General features: G+C 43.0%; 1 protein-coding gene across 1 annotated transcript in view; it reads left to right on the top strand.

Moving 5' to 3' along the window:
- Positions 1–13,794, top strand: part of cachd1 (cache domain containing 1) — a 63,802-nt gene that overhangs the window by 35,440 nt on the left and 14,568 nt on the right. The window contains exons 4-13 of the mRNA XM_056414874.1: positions 3,246–3,352; positions 4,708–4,834; positions 5,403–5,547; positions 5,651–5,867; positions 6,690–6,839; positions 8,857–9,147; positions 10,532–10,681; positions 11,619–11,742; positions 12,421–12,538; positions 13,255–13,423. Coding sequence (XP_056270849.1) covers positions 3,246–3,352; positions 4,708–4,834; positions 5,403–5,547; positions 5,651–5,867; positions 6,690–6,839; positions 8,857–9,147; positions 10,532–10,681; positions 11,619–11,742; positions 12,421–12,538; positions 13,255–13,423 — 1,598 coding nt within the window. The remainder of the gene's footprint in view (positions 1–3,245; positions 3,353–4,707; positions 4,835–5,402; positions 5,548–5,650; positions 5,868–6,689; positions 6,840–8,856; positions 9,148–10,531; positions 10,682–11,618; positions 11,743–12,420; positions 12,539–13,254; positions 13,424–13,794) is intronic.

Raw genomic sequence — 13,794 nt, 5'->3', positions numbered from 1 at the left:
CTAAACATAGAACGCGTATGTGACTCGTGGGAGTTGGTGTGTGTGTGTGTGTGTGTGTGTGTGTTTTTATATTTTGAACATGCAATCTCCAGGTGCTCATTTCAACGGTTCCACTTGCGATGCGGTTGTTAAAGAGAGAAGTGTGCTTGGGAGCGCGCCCAGACGGCGATTTTATGGTCTCGTTTCACCGGCCGCTTCTTGAGGAGATGAACTGCGAATGGACTCTGTGCCAGGAAAAAAGATATTCATATAACCCTGAAGAGTTGTTGTGCGATGCAAAGTGCCTCACACACAATGGGAGAAGATACAGGTTGAGGGGAACCCAACACAACTTGGACCTGCGGTCCTTAAAGGACTATCTGCAGCCTGTTGACCCTCAAACCAAAGGTTCTACACACGACTATGTGTAATGAGATGAGCTCTGAATGGACTGTGCCAGGAAAAAAGATATTTATATAACCCTGAAGAGTTGTTGTGCGATGCAAAGTGCCTCACACACAATAGAAGAAGATACAGGTTGAGGGAAACCCAACACTACTTGACCAGCAGCCTGTTGACCCTCAATCCAAAGGTTCTACGCATGACTAGGTGTAATGAAATGAGCTCTGAATGGACTGTGCCAGGAAAAAAGATATTTATATAACCATGAAGAGTTGTTGTGCGACGCAAAGTGCTTCACACACAATAGAAGAAGATTCAGGTTGAGGAAACCCAACACAACTTGGACCTGCGGTCCGTAAAGCACTATCTGCAGCCTGTTGACCCTCAATCCAAAGGTTCTCCACATTACTAGAAAGTGAAGGCACCAAAGTTATTACAATATATCCTGAGAGATGCATTAATGCGATCGACTTTCCCCAATACCACAGGCACATACAATCGATATGACTTTTTTCTTTTCGGGAAAGATTTTTTTTCTTTTAATGGGAATAATATGTTTGACCAATCCATTAAAGTAGTTTTGGTTCCATCTATTCTAACGAAAAACATCTAGTGTTTTTTTGTTTGACACTAAACATTCTAAGAAAGCTTTATCGGTCGTGTAAACGGGTCTCTTTTATATCGCACGACAGATCTACGATCAATCTATTCACCTCAAAGTCTTCTACACGTAGCGTGGGTCTGGGTTGCTAGGCAGAACACCAGATAACGTAATATCACATCACATGGAGGGATGATATTGCAGAATGTCCCAATACCTTCCACTCGTAAATTAAACTCACAGGTTCAGGACGGCATACTGGGCTCGTGTTTCTGAAGAGGAATTCTCACCATCTGAGCTATTGGGCAGATTTACGGTCCGGATCAAGAGTCTATCCCGCACCGGCGAGCCACTCCTGATCAATCTGATCTCCTGGGTGCTCCGTCAGCATGATGATGATACCAGTGTTTGCACATTAGAGAAGGGGATGCCAAACCCATCAGGCAGGTTTGTTTCAGTGGCTTTAACAGGTGTACCTCGTTCCTCTGAATAGCGATCTCTCCTTTTGTTTCTCCGCCTATCCTTAAACTTCTATTTATTCTCCGATTCATGACACCCTCCCGTCTCTTAATCTTCCTTCCGATCCTTTCTCATTGATTTTCCTTCCTCCCCTCTGCTGATATTCAAGGTCTTTGGCTCTCCACTATCTGGCCTGTTTCCATGCAGACTTGGGCCTAAACCACGGCAGTCATCGTATTGTTGGTTTTTCAAAACCTGCCCAACTAAAAGGCTCCTTCTCCTGAAGCGCTCCCAACGTTCCTGACTGTGGTTTGTGGAACATTCACGATGCCTAAAAACCTCCGTAGTTCAAGGGTCCCCTTCAGGGACAGCCAGTGCTGTGGGACACGCTGGTCCCTTTGGCCCCTGGCCCCGTTGGGCTCTGGTCCCTTTGGCCCCTAGCCTCTGGTCCCGTTGGGCTCTGGTACCTTTGGCCCCTGGGCTCTGGTACCTTTTTGCTCTGGTACCTTTGGGCTCTGGTCCCGTTGGACCCTGGCCTCTGGTACCTTTGGGCTCTGGTCCCATTGGCCCCTGGGCTCCGGTCCCTCTCGTCCCATTGGCCCAGTCCGTACTCCGCCTTCTGTGCCCCCCGGCCCTCGTGGATCCTCCCTGATGCCGCAGTGTGACGGTGTGGATCCAGAGGAGGGGATGGGCTCAGACCTCCCGGTGCAGACACGTCAACAGCAGAGGAACCGGCGTTCCTTGACTGGATTCTTATCTTTGTCACATTTCTGCAGTATTTTCACCACATTCTTAATGTTTAATCTCAACTCACTGGAACATGACCGGTTGAGTTCTCCTCTTCTAATCGCTGCACAGAGAACCAACCTTTTTTTGCGGGTGGTATGTTAATCAAACAAGCGTTCCAACAATTAATTATTAATATGCATATTCAATGGCAGCATGATTATTTAAAGCATCGTGCACTCTGATGGGCTTATATTCTTTATGGCGTGTAAATGAAATCAAGCGGGAGCTGCTGGGGCTCGTGTCTGTCCGGCACGACTGCAAACACTTTTTTTTTCATGCCCTCATTAAAATGTTTGATCACAGTCGAAGCCCCCCCCCCCTACTCTCTCTCCCTCTCTCTCTCTCTTGTCCTCATCCTCATGTGTGTTTTTGATGTAGCTGCAAATATATTCTCTCTTTTTTTTCCCTCCATCCGGCACACATTTTAATGCCGAGCGTCTCTATGCAAAGTGAGTTGAAGGAGAATAGTAATGACTTCGGCCTTACGGGACGCCAAATGAGTGAAGTTCAAACGCAGCTTCTGCATCACAGCACCTGTCAGTCAAAACCCGGGGCCAGGTCTGCAAGCCCAGGGAGCCTGTGTGTGTGTGTGTGTGTGTGTGTGTGTGTGTGTGTGTGTGTGTGTGTGTGTGTGTGTGTGTGTGTGTGTGTGTGTGTGTGTGTGTGTGTGTGTGTGTGTGTGTGTGTGTGTGTGTGTGTGTGTGTGTGTGTGTGTGTGTGTGTGTGTGTGTGTGTGTGTTGCTGAGCCAGGGAGGGAGGGAGGGATCAAAGCGCCCGGGCTTGGTGCAGAGCGGGCTGCTCCTCTGCAACTCTTAACTCTCGACTCCAGATACGAGCTCTGGAAACGGAATGAAAGGCGGTCGTGTTTTAAAGACGTTGCCGATGGCGACGCCGTCTCGTTTCTTCCGACGCCTCTTAAACGCGTCGTCGGTGCGCTCACACGCTTGTTCCTCACACGCGTGTTCCTCACGTTCCTCACACACATGTTCACACGACGCCCGTTTCTGTGTTTTAGGTTTGATGGAAACTTCAACACCAACGTCTCCAAGACCATCTGCTGCGACCGGCTCTCGCCCAACGTCAACAGCCGAGCCTTCAACCCCGGACGGGACCTCAACTCGGGTTTGTTAGACACACACACACACGCACACATACACACTCACACACACACTTGAACAGGTTTTAACGATGTGGAAACACAAAGCCGGAAACCATTAGAACTTCAGACTTTCATTTATTTCTGGACGTCTTGTTTCTTGCCAGATGTTTGAATAATTTAACAGCGATTGCCATGGCAACCAAGATTTTTAATGAAGCCGTTGGATAATCTGTTCTCCTTATCTTCTGAAAAATTAAAAGGAGAGTCCGTCGCTCCCTCGCTCACACTTTCTTCCTCTTCCGTCTCTAAAGTTTTTCCTCTGGTTGGATTTTTTTTTTTTTTTAGCGACGTCCGTTCATAACGTGACGTTGCCATTGGTCGGGTGTTATAGAGTTCAAGTCCCTCCTCCTCTCCTCTCCTCTTCCTCTTCTCTCCTCCTCTCCTCCTTTCCTCCTCTCCCCATCCCTCACACTCGGGCCCTCCTTGACCCCCCAGGTTCCCCGGCACATAAATTCTCTCCCGTTTGTCTCGTCTCAGTCCAAACGAGCTGGCTACAGAGAGAGGGGGGAGGAAGTGGGTGAGAGAGGGAGGGTTAATGGAGAGAGGGAGAGAATGATGAATGAAGGGGAAGAAAAGAGGGGAGCTGATTGAAATTAGAGTAATTGTATCAAGACCGCGTTCTAGTCTTTCCATCTCTCGTCTTCAATTTGACTTTTTTTCCATTTATGTTTTCAAGGGGAGGAGAGAGGGGTCAGAGAGAGAGGGAGGGAAGGAAGGAGAGAGAGAGAGGGAGGGAGAGAGAGAGAGAGAGAGAGGGGGGGGGAAGGGAGAGAAAGGGAGAGAGGAGAGGGGGGTCAGAGAGGAGGAGGAGGAGAGGAGAGGAGAGAGAGAGTGATGGATAGAGAGGGAGGGAGGGAGAGAGAGAGGAGAGGGAGAGAGGGGGGTCAGATAGGGAGGGAAGGAAGGAGAGAGGGAGAGGAAGAGAGCGAAAGAGATCACATTTAATTGATCACCTGCTAACGAGAACCGGTTTCAAACTTTTCCAAAAACTTGCAATGTAATTTTGTAATGGTGGGGGCGAAAAAAATATCACTTGTCAAATGAAAATTACAAATATGCCTAAATATAAACATTCTTAAAAAAACCAACCGTCTAACTGTCAATCATAGTCCTTTGATCTAGAGTTGCATCCACTTTGTCAATCTATAATCTATAATCACAGGATTACATCATTTTTTACGCCGCTAGAGAATCTTCCGCTCCATTTCCCCAAATTCATGGATTCACCAGCTGCGTTATTGCGTTATGTAACATGGATAAAGCCCCCCCCCCCCTCGTTTCTCTCTCCTTTCTCATTCTCTCCGTTCCTTCTCTCCAGTGCTGGCCGACAACCTGAAGTCCAACCCGGGCATCAAGTGGCAGTACTTCAGCTCGGAGGAGGGCATCTTCACCGTCTTCCCCGCTCACAAGTTCCAGTGCAAAGGAGTCTACGAGCACCGCAGCAGGTCTGAGCATTGGCTCCGCCCCTTTTATCACGCTCACAGGAACATTAGCTCCTCCCCTTTTGTCACGCTCACAGGAACATTAGCTCCTCCCCTTTTATCACACTCACAGTGTCACTGTGTGGCGGGCGGATGGGTGGCACGCCGCCCTCACGCACACACACACGCACACACGCACACACACACACACACATGGCAGGAATGTGGCCCTGCACCACTAAAGCCTGTTGGAATGTCACACCTCTAGGCCGTTCTATTCTCTCTCTCTCTCTCGCTCGCTTGCTTTCTCTCTCTCTCTCGCTTTCTCGCACACTTTCTTTCTCACTCGCTTTCTGTCTCTCTCTCTCTCTCACTTGCTTTCTCTCTTTCTCTCTCTGTCTCTGTCGCTACCTCACTTTCTCGCTCGCTATAATCTGGTACGGAGCATCACATGGTGACGTACAATCATGTTTTACACGGCCCCCTTTTTAAAATAAAGAGAATACAAAAAACACCAGCGAAGGGGAAGGAGACCTCTCGGTAATGCTGGTGCATTGTGGGTATTCTGATGCGTGCGTGCGTGCTCCTCCAGGCCCGTGTACGTGTCTGCCGTGGCGCCCCAATCCAAACACATCGTGGTGATGGTGGACCACGGCGCCGCCGTCACCGACACCCAGCTGCAGATCGCCAGGGACTCGGCGCTGGTCATCCTCAACGCCGTCGACGAGCACGACAAGGTCGGCGGAGCGGGGAATCAAACCCCTTTCCCCGCTTTGAGCGCCATTATGACGTGTTTGAGAGCATAAGATCCGGTCCGACGTGTCGTCGTCCTCGCTGCAGATCTCCATCCTGGCGGTGGCGGAGGCGGTGCGCTCCTGCTCCCTGGACCAGTGCTACAAGAGCCTGCTCTCTCCAGCCACCCGCGAGACCAAGAGGAAGATGAGCACCTTCGTCTCCAACATCAAGGCGTCGGACGCGGCCACGCAGCACGCGGCCGGCTTCCAGAAGGCCTTCCAGCTGCTGCGCAACACCAGCGGCCTCTGCAAGCACGGCACCAGTGAGTCGCCTCGACGAGCGGCACTTAGAAATATACTCGACCGGTCAGGAGTCTGGGGTCACCCAGAGAATGTGGTGTTTTCCATGAAAGCTCTCACTTTTATTTATCAAATTAATTTTTAAATGAATATAAAATATAGTCAAGACATTGACGAGGTTATAAATAATGATTTTTATTGTAAATATTAATCAAATGAAGGCCAGATTTATAGCTTCTCTCACCAGCATAACTGTTTTCAGCTGCGCTCACATAAAAAGGGTTTTGAAGGGTTTTCTACCCCTCCGCTAGTCTTCTAAGGCGATAACACAATGTACCATTAGAACACTGGAGATGGGCTCTACACACCTCTGTAGAGACTTCATTAAACACCAGAGAATAGTCATGTACACATGAACTATGTAGAGAGAGTATTTATGATTCATTTAATGTTATCTTGACGCAAGGCAGTTGTTGCCCAGAGGGCCAGGCGGTGGAAATGGGAGGAAATGAGAGTGAAAAAGAGTGAGATGGGATGAAATATCCGAAAAGTAGAGTCGTCTCAATGAAGTTTGAGTGATTTACACGTCACCGCCATCTTATAATATCTATTTTCGTGGTTTTATATATAAAATAAAACTAAATCGAGGCATCTCTTAATCTTTTAAGTCCTAATCTTTTTTTATTTATTTGCCTGCTAAAAAAATGCACAACTGTCGAAGCTAAACAAATCTAATCTCATTGTCTTAATAACAACAACAAATGAAGTAAACAAGCGATATGCATAGTTTGGATTCCTCCCCGTGATGCGTGGTTCATTCTTTGGGGTTTTCTTTGCGCCGCCAGCCACGGACATGGTGATCATCTACCTGTCGTCCGGCATCACGTCTCGGGAGTCGTCGGAGCCGGAGAAGAGGGCGACGCTCAGCGTGGTGCGGGAGGAGAACCGCCACCTCAACAACTCGGTGATGATCCTCACCTACGCTCTGATGAACGGTGGGTCAGACGCTTCCCCCCCGAACAAGAAGGGAACTTCTAAAATATCATTATTACCAATTTATTTTCTAATCTAACTTTCACCCATTTCTTTGTCAATATCTTTATTTTTTAATTTTTTATATGATATAATATATATTTATATATAATATATTCTTAATACTTTTATATTTAAATAATATATATATTTTTTAAATATTTGTTATATACTTCTAAAATATCATTATTACCAATTTATTTTCTCATCTATTTTTCACCTATTTTTTTGTCGATATCTTTATTTGTATTTTTTTATATGATATAATATAGATAAAGTCTTTATTTTCTGTAATGCAATTAAAAAAACGAAAATGTCATGCATTCTGGATTCATTACAAATCAACTGAAATATTGCAAGCCTTTTATTCTTTTAATATTTAATATTTTTTAATTGCATTACAGAAAATAAAGAACTTTATCACAATATTCTAATTTTCTGAGACAGTCCTGTATAATATATATTATTATATATTTTTAATAAATTTATATTTAAATAATATTTTACAAATATTTTTCTATTTTTTATGTACTTCTAAAATATCATTATAACCAAATTATTTTCTAATCTAATTTTCACCCATTTTTGTGTCAATATCTTTTTTTTAAATATGATATAATATACAATATATATTTATATATAATATAATATATTTTTTTTAAATAAATTTATATTTAAATAATATTTTTTCTAATTGTACTTAAACTAAAAGCTCAAACTTCCAAAGGGTTTTCAAATGTCTGCAGGGTTAAATACATTTAAAAAAGGAAGTAGCCTTTTCGGCTTTTTCCTCACATATCACACATAGTCGAACACTTGCTTTGCTTCTCGGGTATTTAGAGCAGCAGCCTTGAGCCGAACAATCACATCTTCAGGAAATGAAGCGCGGATGAGTCGCTAAAGTCACATCTCCACATTGTTTTAGATTTATTTTAGTTTGTTATGAAAATATTTTGCTATTTCTGTACGTTAGACCTTTTTACTCCATGTTCTGAGGTAGAATGTGTTCGAGAGAAGAATGAAGGTCAGAGAGGTGCTCAGAAACCTCAAAGGCTGTGTGTGTGTGTGTGTGTGTGTGTCCTTTATTATCCTCTCCATCCATCTGCCTCTAATTCCCGCCTCCCTCTGCAACACACACGCACACACACACGCACACACACACACACACACACACACCTCTGTTGTGTGCGTGCATGCATTCGTCCACCATTAATCCAAATGCATCTGAGGCTGATAATGAGGTACATCTAAGAGAGGAGAGTGAGACTTCAAAGGGCGTGCTGCTCACACACACCCCGCCGTGTGCGCGTGTGTGTGTGTGTCTGACGGAGGACCTCGGCGGTCTAAAGAGCCCCGTGATGAAAAGGATGCAGAAATCTATTGCCCCGAGTTTATTAGCGATGCATATCCCCCTCCAAAAATCATTTGTTTCGTTGCTGACGCTGTTGCACACGGCTGAAAGGCCCACTGTGTGTGTGTGTGTGTGTGTGGGGGGGGGGGGGGTCTTTGTCCCTGCATCCCCTGCCAAATGTGAAGTGATGATTGTTCAAGCAGTCCTTTGGCAATATGCACAGGTGTGTGTTTGTGTGTGTGGTGTGTGTGTGTGTGTTGCCCACCTCCCCCACCAAAACTGTGCATGACCTGAATAACCTGCTGAATATGAGCTCTAGCCTCCATGTTGATCATTACCTGCAAATCACTCATTGTATATGGCTATTTTTATTAGTATTTATTTATGGCAAACAGATAATAGAAGATATACTTTTTTTTTTTAAATCACATTTTTGCATTTGAGAAGCTTGAACCACAAACGGCATCATCTTCTGTTGATCAGATATTAAAGAAAACAGCAAGTTAAAAGAGAAAAAGTACGATACACTGTAAAAGATGGTGCAGTAAAATATAAACGGATAAAAAGCATGCCATAGAATATTTAAATTCACCCCCCTCCTCCTCCTCCTCCTCCTCCTCCTCTTCCAGAGGGCGTGACGGGCCTGAAGGAGCTCGCCTTCTTGAGGGACCTCGCCGAGCAGAATTCGGTGAAGTACGGCATCGACCGGAAGTCCGACCGCGACCGCTCGGCCTCCTCCGGGATGTCGTCGTGGGGGTCGTCGGGGGCGACCATGACGCCGGTGGTGAAGGGGAGCATGATGGTCCTCAACCAGCTGAGCAACCTGGAGACGACGGTGGGCCGCTTCTACATCAACCTGCCCAACCGCATGATCGACCTGGCCCGCTTCAGCCTGCCCTACTCCGACCCGATGGGAGACGGTGAGCGGCGCCGCCAACATGTATAGTGACCTTCTGAGAGTTTTGGGGCGAATGGCTAAAAAATATTTCATCATGAATTCAAGATTCAAGGTTTTATTTGCCGTTTTTTCCCCCCGAGACCAGCAGTCCTGACACATTGGACATCTAGTCTTGGGATCTCAGAGTCAACAGTTATTAGAAATAACATTATAATAAACAAGAACGGGCACTCAGTAGAGTGCATACCTTCGCATATCACAAGCTTGGGCATAGAATTATGAACATTGTGGCATTAGTTGCATGCCAATTGGATAAAAATTTACCGCGCTATGGTAAAAAGAAGATTTTGACCTTTTCATGACCTTGACCTTTGACCCGATCGATCCCATAATCTAATCAAATGGTCCCCGGATAATAACCAATCATCCCACCAAATTTCATGCGATTCGGTTTAATACTTTTTGTGTTATGCGAGTAACACGCATACAAATAAATAAATACACGGCGATCAAAACATAACCTTCCGCAATTTCAATGCGAAGGTAAAAATACAAAATATAAAAGAATACACGATACAGAAGGTGGTAATATGTACAAGAAAGGTCACATATTGCACATATTGTACAAAAGAATCTCATCAATATAATTATTTTGTACATTTTTCGATTGTTTTCCTCTAATAATGTCAAATAATATCGCAATTGCACAATCGGTCAAATTTATATCAATTAATTAATAATATGTCACATATTACACATGATTAATGTAGTGAAGTTTAGATCGATAATTCCTAAATAAAAAAAATAAAGTGATATTTTTGTTTGTTTAATGCATACAAAAACAGAAATGTAAAAACAAGAAGGCATGAGTTGGATTGTTTTTTAATTATAATAAGATAGGAGGTTATAATGAGGAGGCAGAGGCAGGCTAGCAGTTTGCCCCCGCTTCCAGTCTTTATGCTAAGCTAAGCTAACGGCCCGATGGCTCGTATTCAGCATGAGACCTGCGTGGATCTTCTCGTCTTAAGTCTCAACAAGAAAGTTGTGATGTAAACAAGAGTTGATATCAAAGTATTAATTTCATTAAAAACAGAAAAAATATATTTATCTTTTCTTAAAAACACATTTACGTGGGCAATTTTGAACGCGTTAGCAATTTTATGCTCGCTGGTAAAATTGTGTTGCTTTCGTATGAATTTTCCAAATGAGTTATTTCAAAAAGAAAAGGCGATGTGTGTTTTCCAGGATGAGAAAGTAAACACATTTCCTGAAGGAAAACTTAAATGTGTGTTCTGCATTGGTTTCTTGAAAGGAGCGACGACCTCCAAGAGACTCAAACTAACACATGAGGCGTTGCATGAACTTGACTGAGATTCCTCCTCCTCCTCCTCCTCCTCCTCCTCCAGGGTTCATCATGACCGTGAGCCGGCCGTGTTACTTCGGTAACCTTCTCCTGGGCGTGGTCGGCGTGGACGTGAACCTGGCGTACATCTTGGAGGACGTCACCTACTACCAGGACTCGCTGGCCTCCTACACCTTCCTCATCGACAACAAAGGTCAGAGGAGACGCCTCTCGTGTCCTGACTGGTAGTCGGCCTTAGACTTCAAAGTCAGTCACAAAAGTCAGAATTAATAAGATTTAACTACGACTCTCAGCTTATGTCGTAAAATCTTTTTCAAAGTTACGTACCTTTTTAAGAATTAAATAAAAAAACGGAAATATTAACGAGGCTTAAAAGTTGAGTGGGGAGGGCATTAAACGCCACAATAACCAGACAATATGTGTGTGTGTGGGAGGCAGCTGTTGAGATACTAGGAAGTAAGAAGAAGGGAATATTTAAAAAATACAAATAAATGTTGCATGTAGTTTTGTGTGGAGTTTAGGAGATGAGCAGTGGAGGGAGGTGTAGAGGAAAGGGGGACCAATAAGGAGAGAGCTGAGGTACCACATACAACAGACTGGCTGACATTTAGTTGAGTCTCTCTTTTCCCTCTAAAATGTTTGTTATTGTAATGAATTTTCCATCAAATTAGAGCTTATTACTGTAACCACGCTCATTAAACATTGATGAATGAGTCCCATTAAAGTTATTAGCTGGCATTCAAAACCATCTGCTAGCAATTAGAGTGTTGGTTAATACCATTAGGTAAATATATATATTAATAAATATATACATATATAAATGTATATATATATAAATGTGTGTGTATATACGTATATATATATATATATATATAAATAAATGTGTATATATATGTATATCTAAATGTGTATATATATAATTAAATATATATGTATACATATATAATATATATATATATACGTATACATATAAATGTATATATAAATATATGTATATATAATTCTTGGTTATATATAATTACTGATTTTCTTTTTTGCAGAGCCAATTCTTTCTGTATTTCATTTTTTTTGTACTTTGCGTTTTTCTTCTTAGTACATGCAAACTTGAATGAATGATGTTGATATTCCAGGTTTCACCCTGATGCATCCGTCACTGACGCGGCCCTACTTGATGACGGAGCCGCCGCTTCACACGGACATCATCCACTACGAGAACATCCCAGGATTCCCTGTTGTCCGGCACAACATCCTCAGGTAAGAGGGGAGCGGGAATTTCACCTATTTAAAGAAATACACACATTTAACACCAGAATTCCTCCACCTCTTGACACATGCATAGCGTGTGTTGAGTGTATTGTTGTGTGCAGCGTCGGGAATACACCAGGGCGAAGCTGCCTCTAAGAAATATAATGTTGCCCCTGATATCACGAGGAAAAAGGCAACAAATGCCTCATAATTATGATAATTTAATAGCGTTTTGTTTTTGTTCTTTGTGTGTCCTATCTGTACTGCCTGTATAGGTACACAACAAAACAAAATAATCGCATTTTTAATTATTAAAAACAAAGTTATAATTGTTAATAGTTGTTTAAAAAATGTAATAACAATAAATAACCACAAAGAAAACAAAAATAAAATAGAATATGATTGTCTGATTTATGTTTTCTGTTTATTTTGTTAAAAATAAATCTAATAAAACACTTTAAATATGTCGACTACTGCCTAACAGTCTTATTAATGCCATTTTAATGACAATTGCTCATATACTGTAAGCCTAAATAAGTATATATATTATTTTTGAACTTAAATGTTATTCCACAAGTTTCAAAAAGTGCCCCCAATATCTTTTTAAATACACAACAATGTCCCCCTAAAAAGATATGCACATTCCCTGGTTGTGTGTAATGCTGTGTGTGTGTGTGTGTTGTGCAGCCTCCCTCTGGGCAGCCAGGTGATCGCGGTGCCGGTCAACTCGTCTCTGTCCTGGCACACCAACCGGCTGCGGGACAACAGCAGAGACGCCTACAACGTCAGCTACGCCTGGAAACTGGTACGAGGCGCGGCGCCCGCACTCAGATATGATGTCATCAAGAAGCCTCGCACACGAGTCCTCTCTCACTGGTTTACTGCTCCGTCTTTTACAGTGTCTTGACTACTGTCGTGCACTTTGTGACACTTTGTGTGCGATAGGTACAATAAATAAACCGTACGTACTTATTGACTACTTAGATACTTAGATACTTACTTACTTACTTACATACATAGATACTTACATACTAACTTAATTACTTACATACTAAGATACTTACTTACATACTTAGATACATACTTACTTACATACATAGATACTTACATACTAACTTAATTACTTGCATACTAAGATACTTACTTACATACTTAGATACATACTTACATACTTAGATACTTACTTACATACTTAGATACTTACTTACTTACATACTTGCATACTTACTTACTTACATACTTATATACTTACTTACTTACATACTTAGATACTTACGTACTTAGATACTTGCGTACTTACATACTTGGATACTTACTTGCATACATACTTAGATACTTACATACTTTAATACTTGTTGAGTGTGTAAATTTCATCACCTGCAAATATTTTGAATAAGCTCACACTAGTATTTTATTAATAAGCTCACACTATATATATATATATATGTGTGTGTACATCTGTACATTCTCATGCATGACATCATCCGGCTTCATCCTCCTCTCCCGTGTTTCTCTGTCCAGGTGCAGGACACGTCGTTCATCCTGTGCATCGTGTACGTGCAGCCGGAGATCCCCGTGAAGCACCTGAAGAACCTGAACACGGTGCCCAGCTCCAAGCTGCTCTACCACCGGCTGGACCTGCTGGGCCAGCCCAGCTCCTGCCTGCACTTCAAGCAGCTCGCCACAGTCGGTGAGGAGGAGGGGAACATCTAATAACTTGGGGTCAAACTGTGGGGCGCGGCCCTCTAATGGGGCGCGAAGGTATTGCAAGTGGGAAATTACGATTTTTAAAATATATTTCAAGAACTTCACATATTCCAAAAGTGCAAAAGTACACATGCATCAGACTGAGTCATTAATTAATACACGGTGACATCAAGTCGCCGGTTCTTTCGTGTAAATCGTTTACGTTATGCCGTAAATAGGTCGCACGTTATTGTTGTTTTGAAAAGATAGTCAGTAAAACCCTTTATTGTCAAATATTTGAACTTGTTTGAGTTGTTCACAGGTTGCACTTTATTTTTATCGTCTTAAAAAGATATCCAGTGCATAACAGGTTAA

Source organism: Pseudoliparis swirei, chromosome 5, assembly GCF_029220125.1.
Source record: "Pseudoliparis swirei isolate HS2019 ecotype Mariana Trench chromosome 5, NWPU_hadal_v1, whole genome shotgun sequence".
Lineage (NCBI taxonomy): Eukaryota > Metazoa > Chordata > Actinopteri > Perciformes > Liparidae > Pseudoliparis > Pseudoliparis swirei.
Note: the sequence above shows the minus strand (reverse complement) of the source record. Positions and strands in the feature narration are given on the sequence as shown.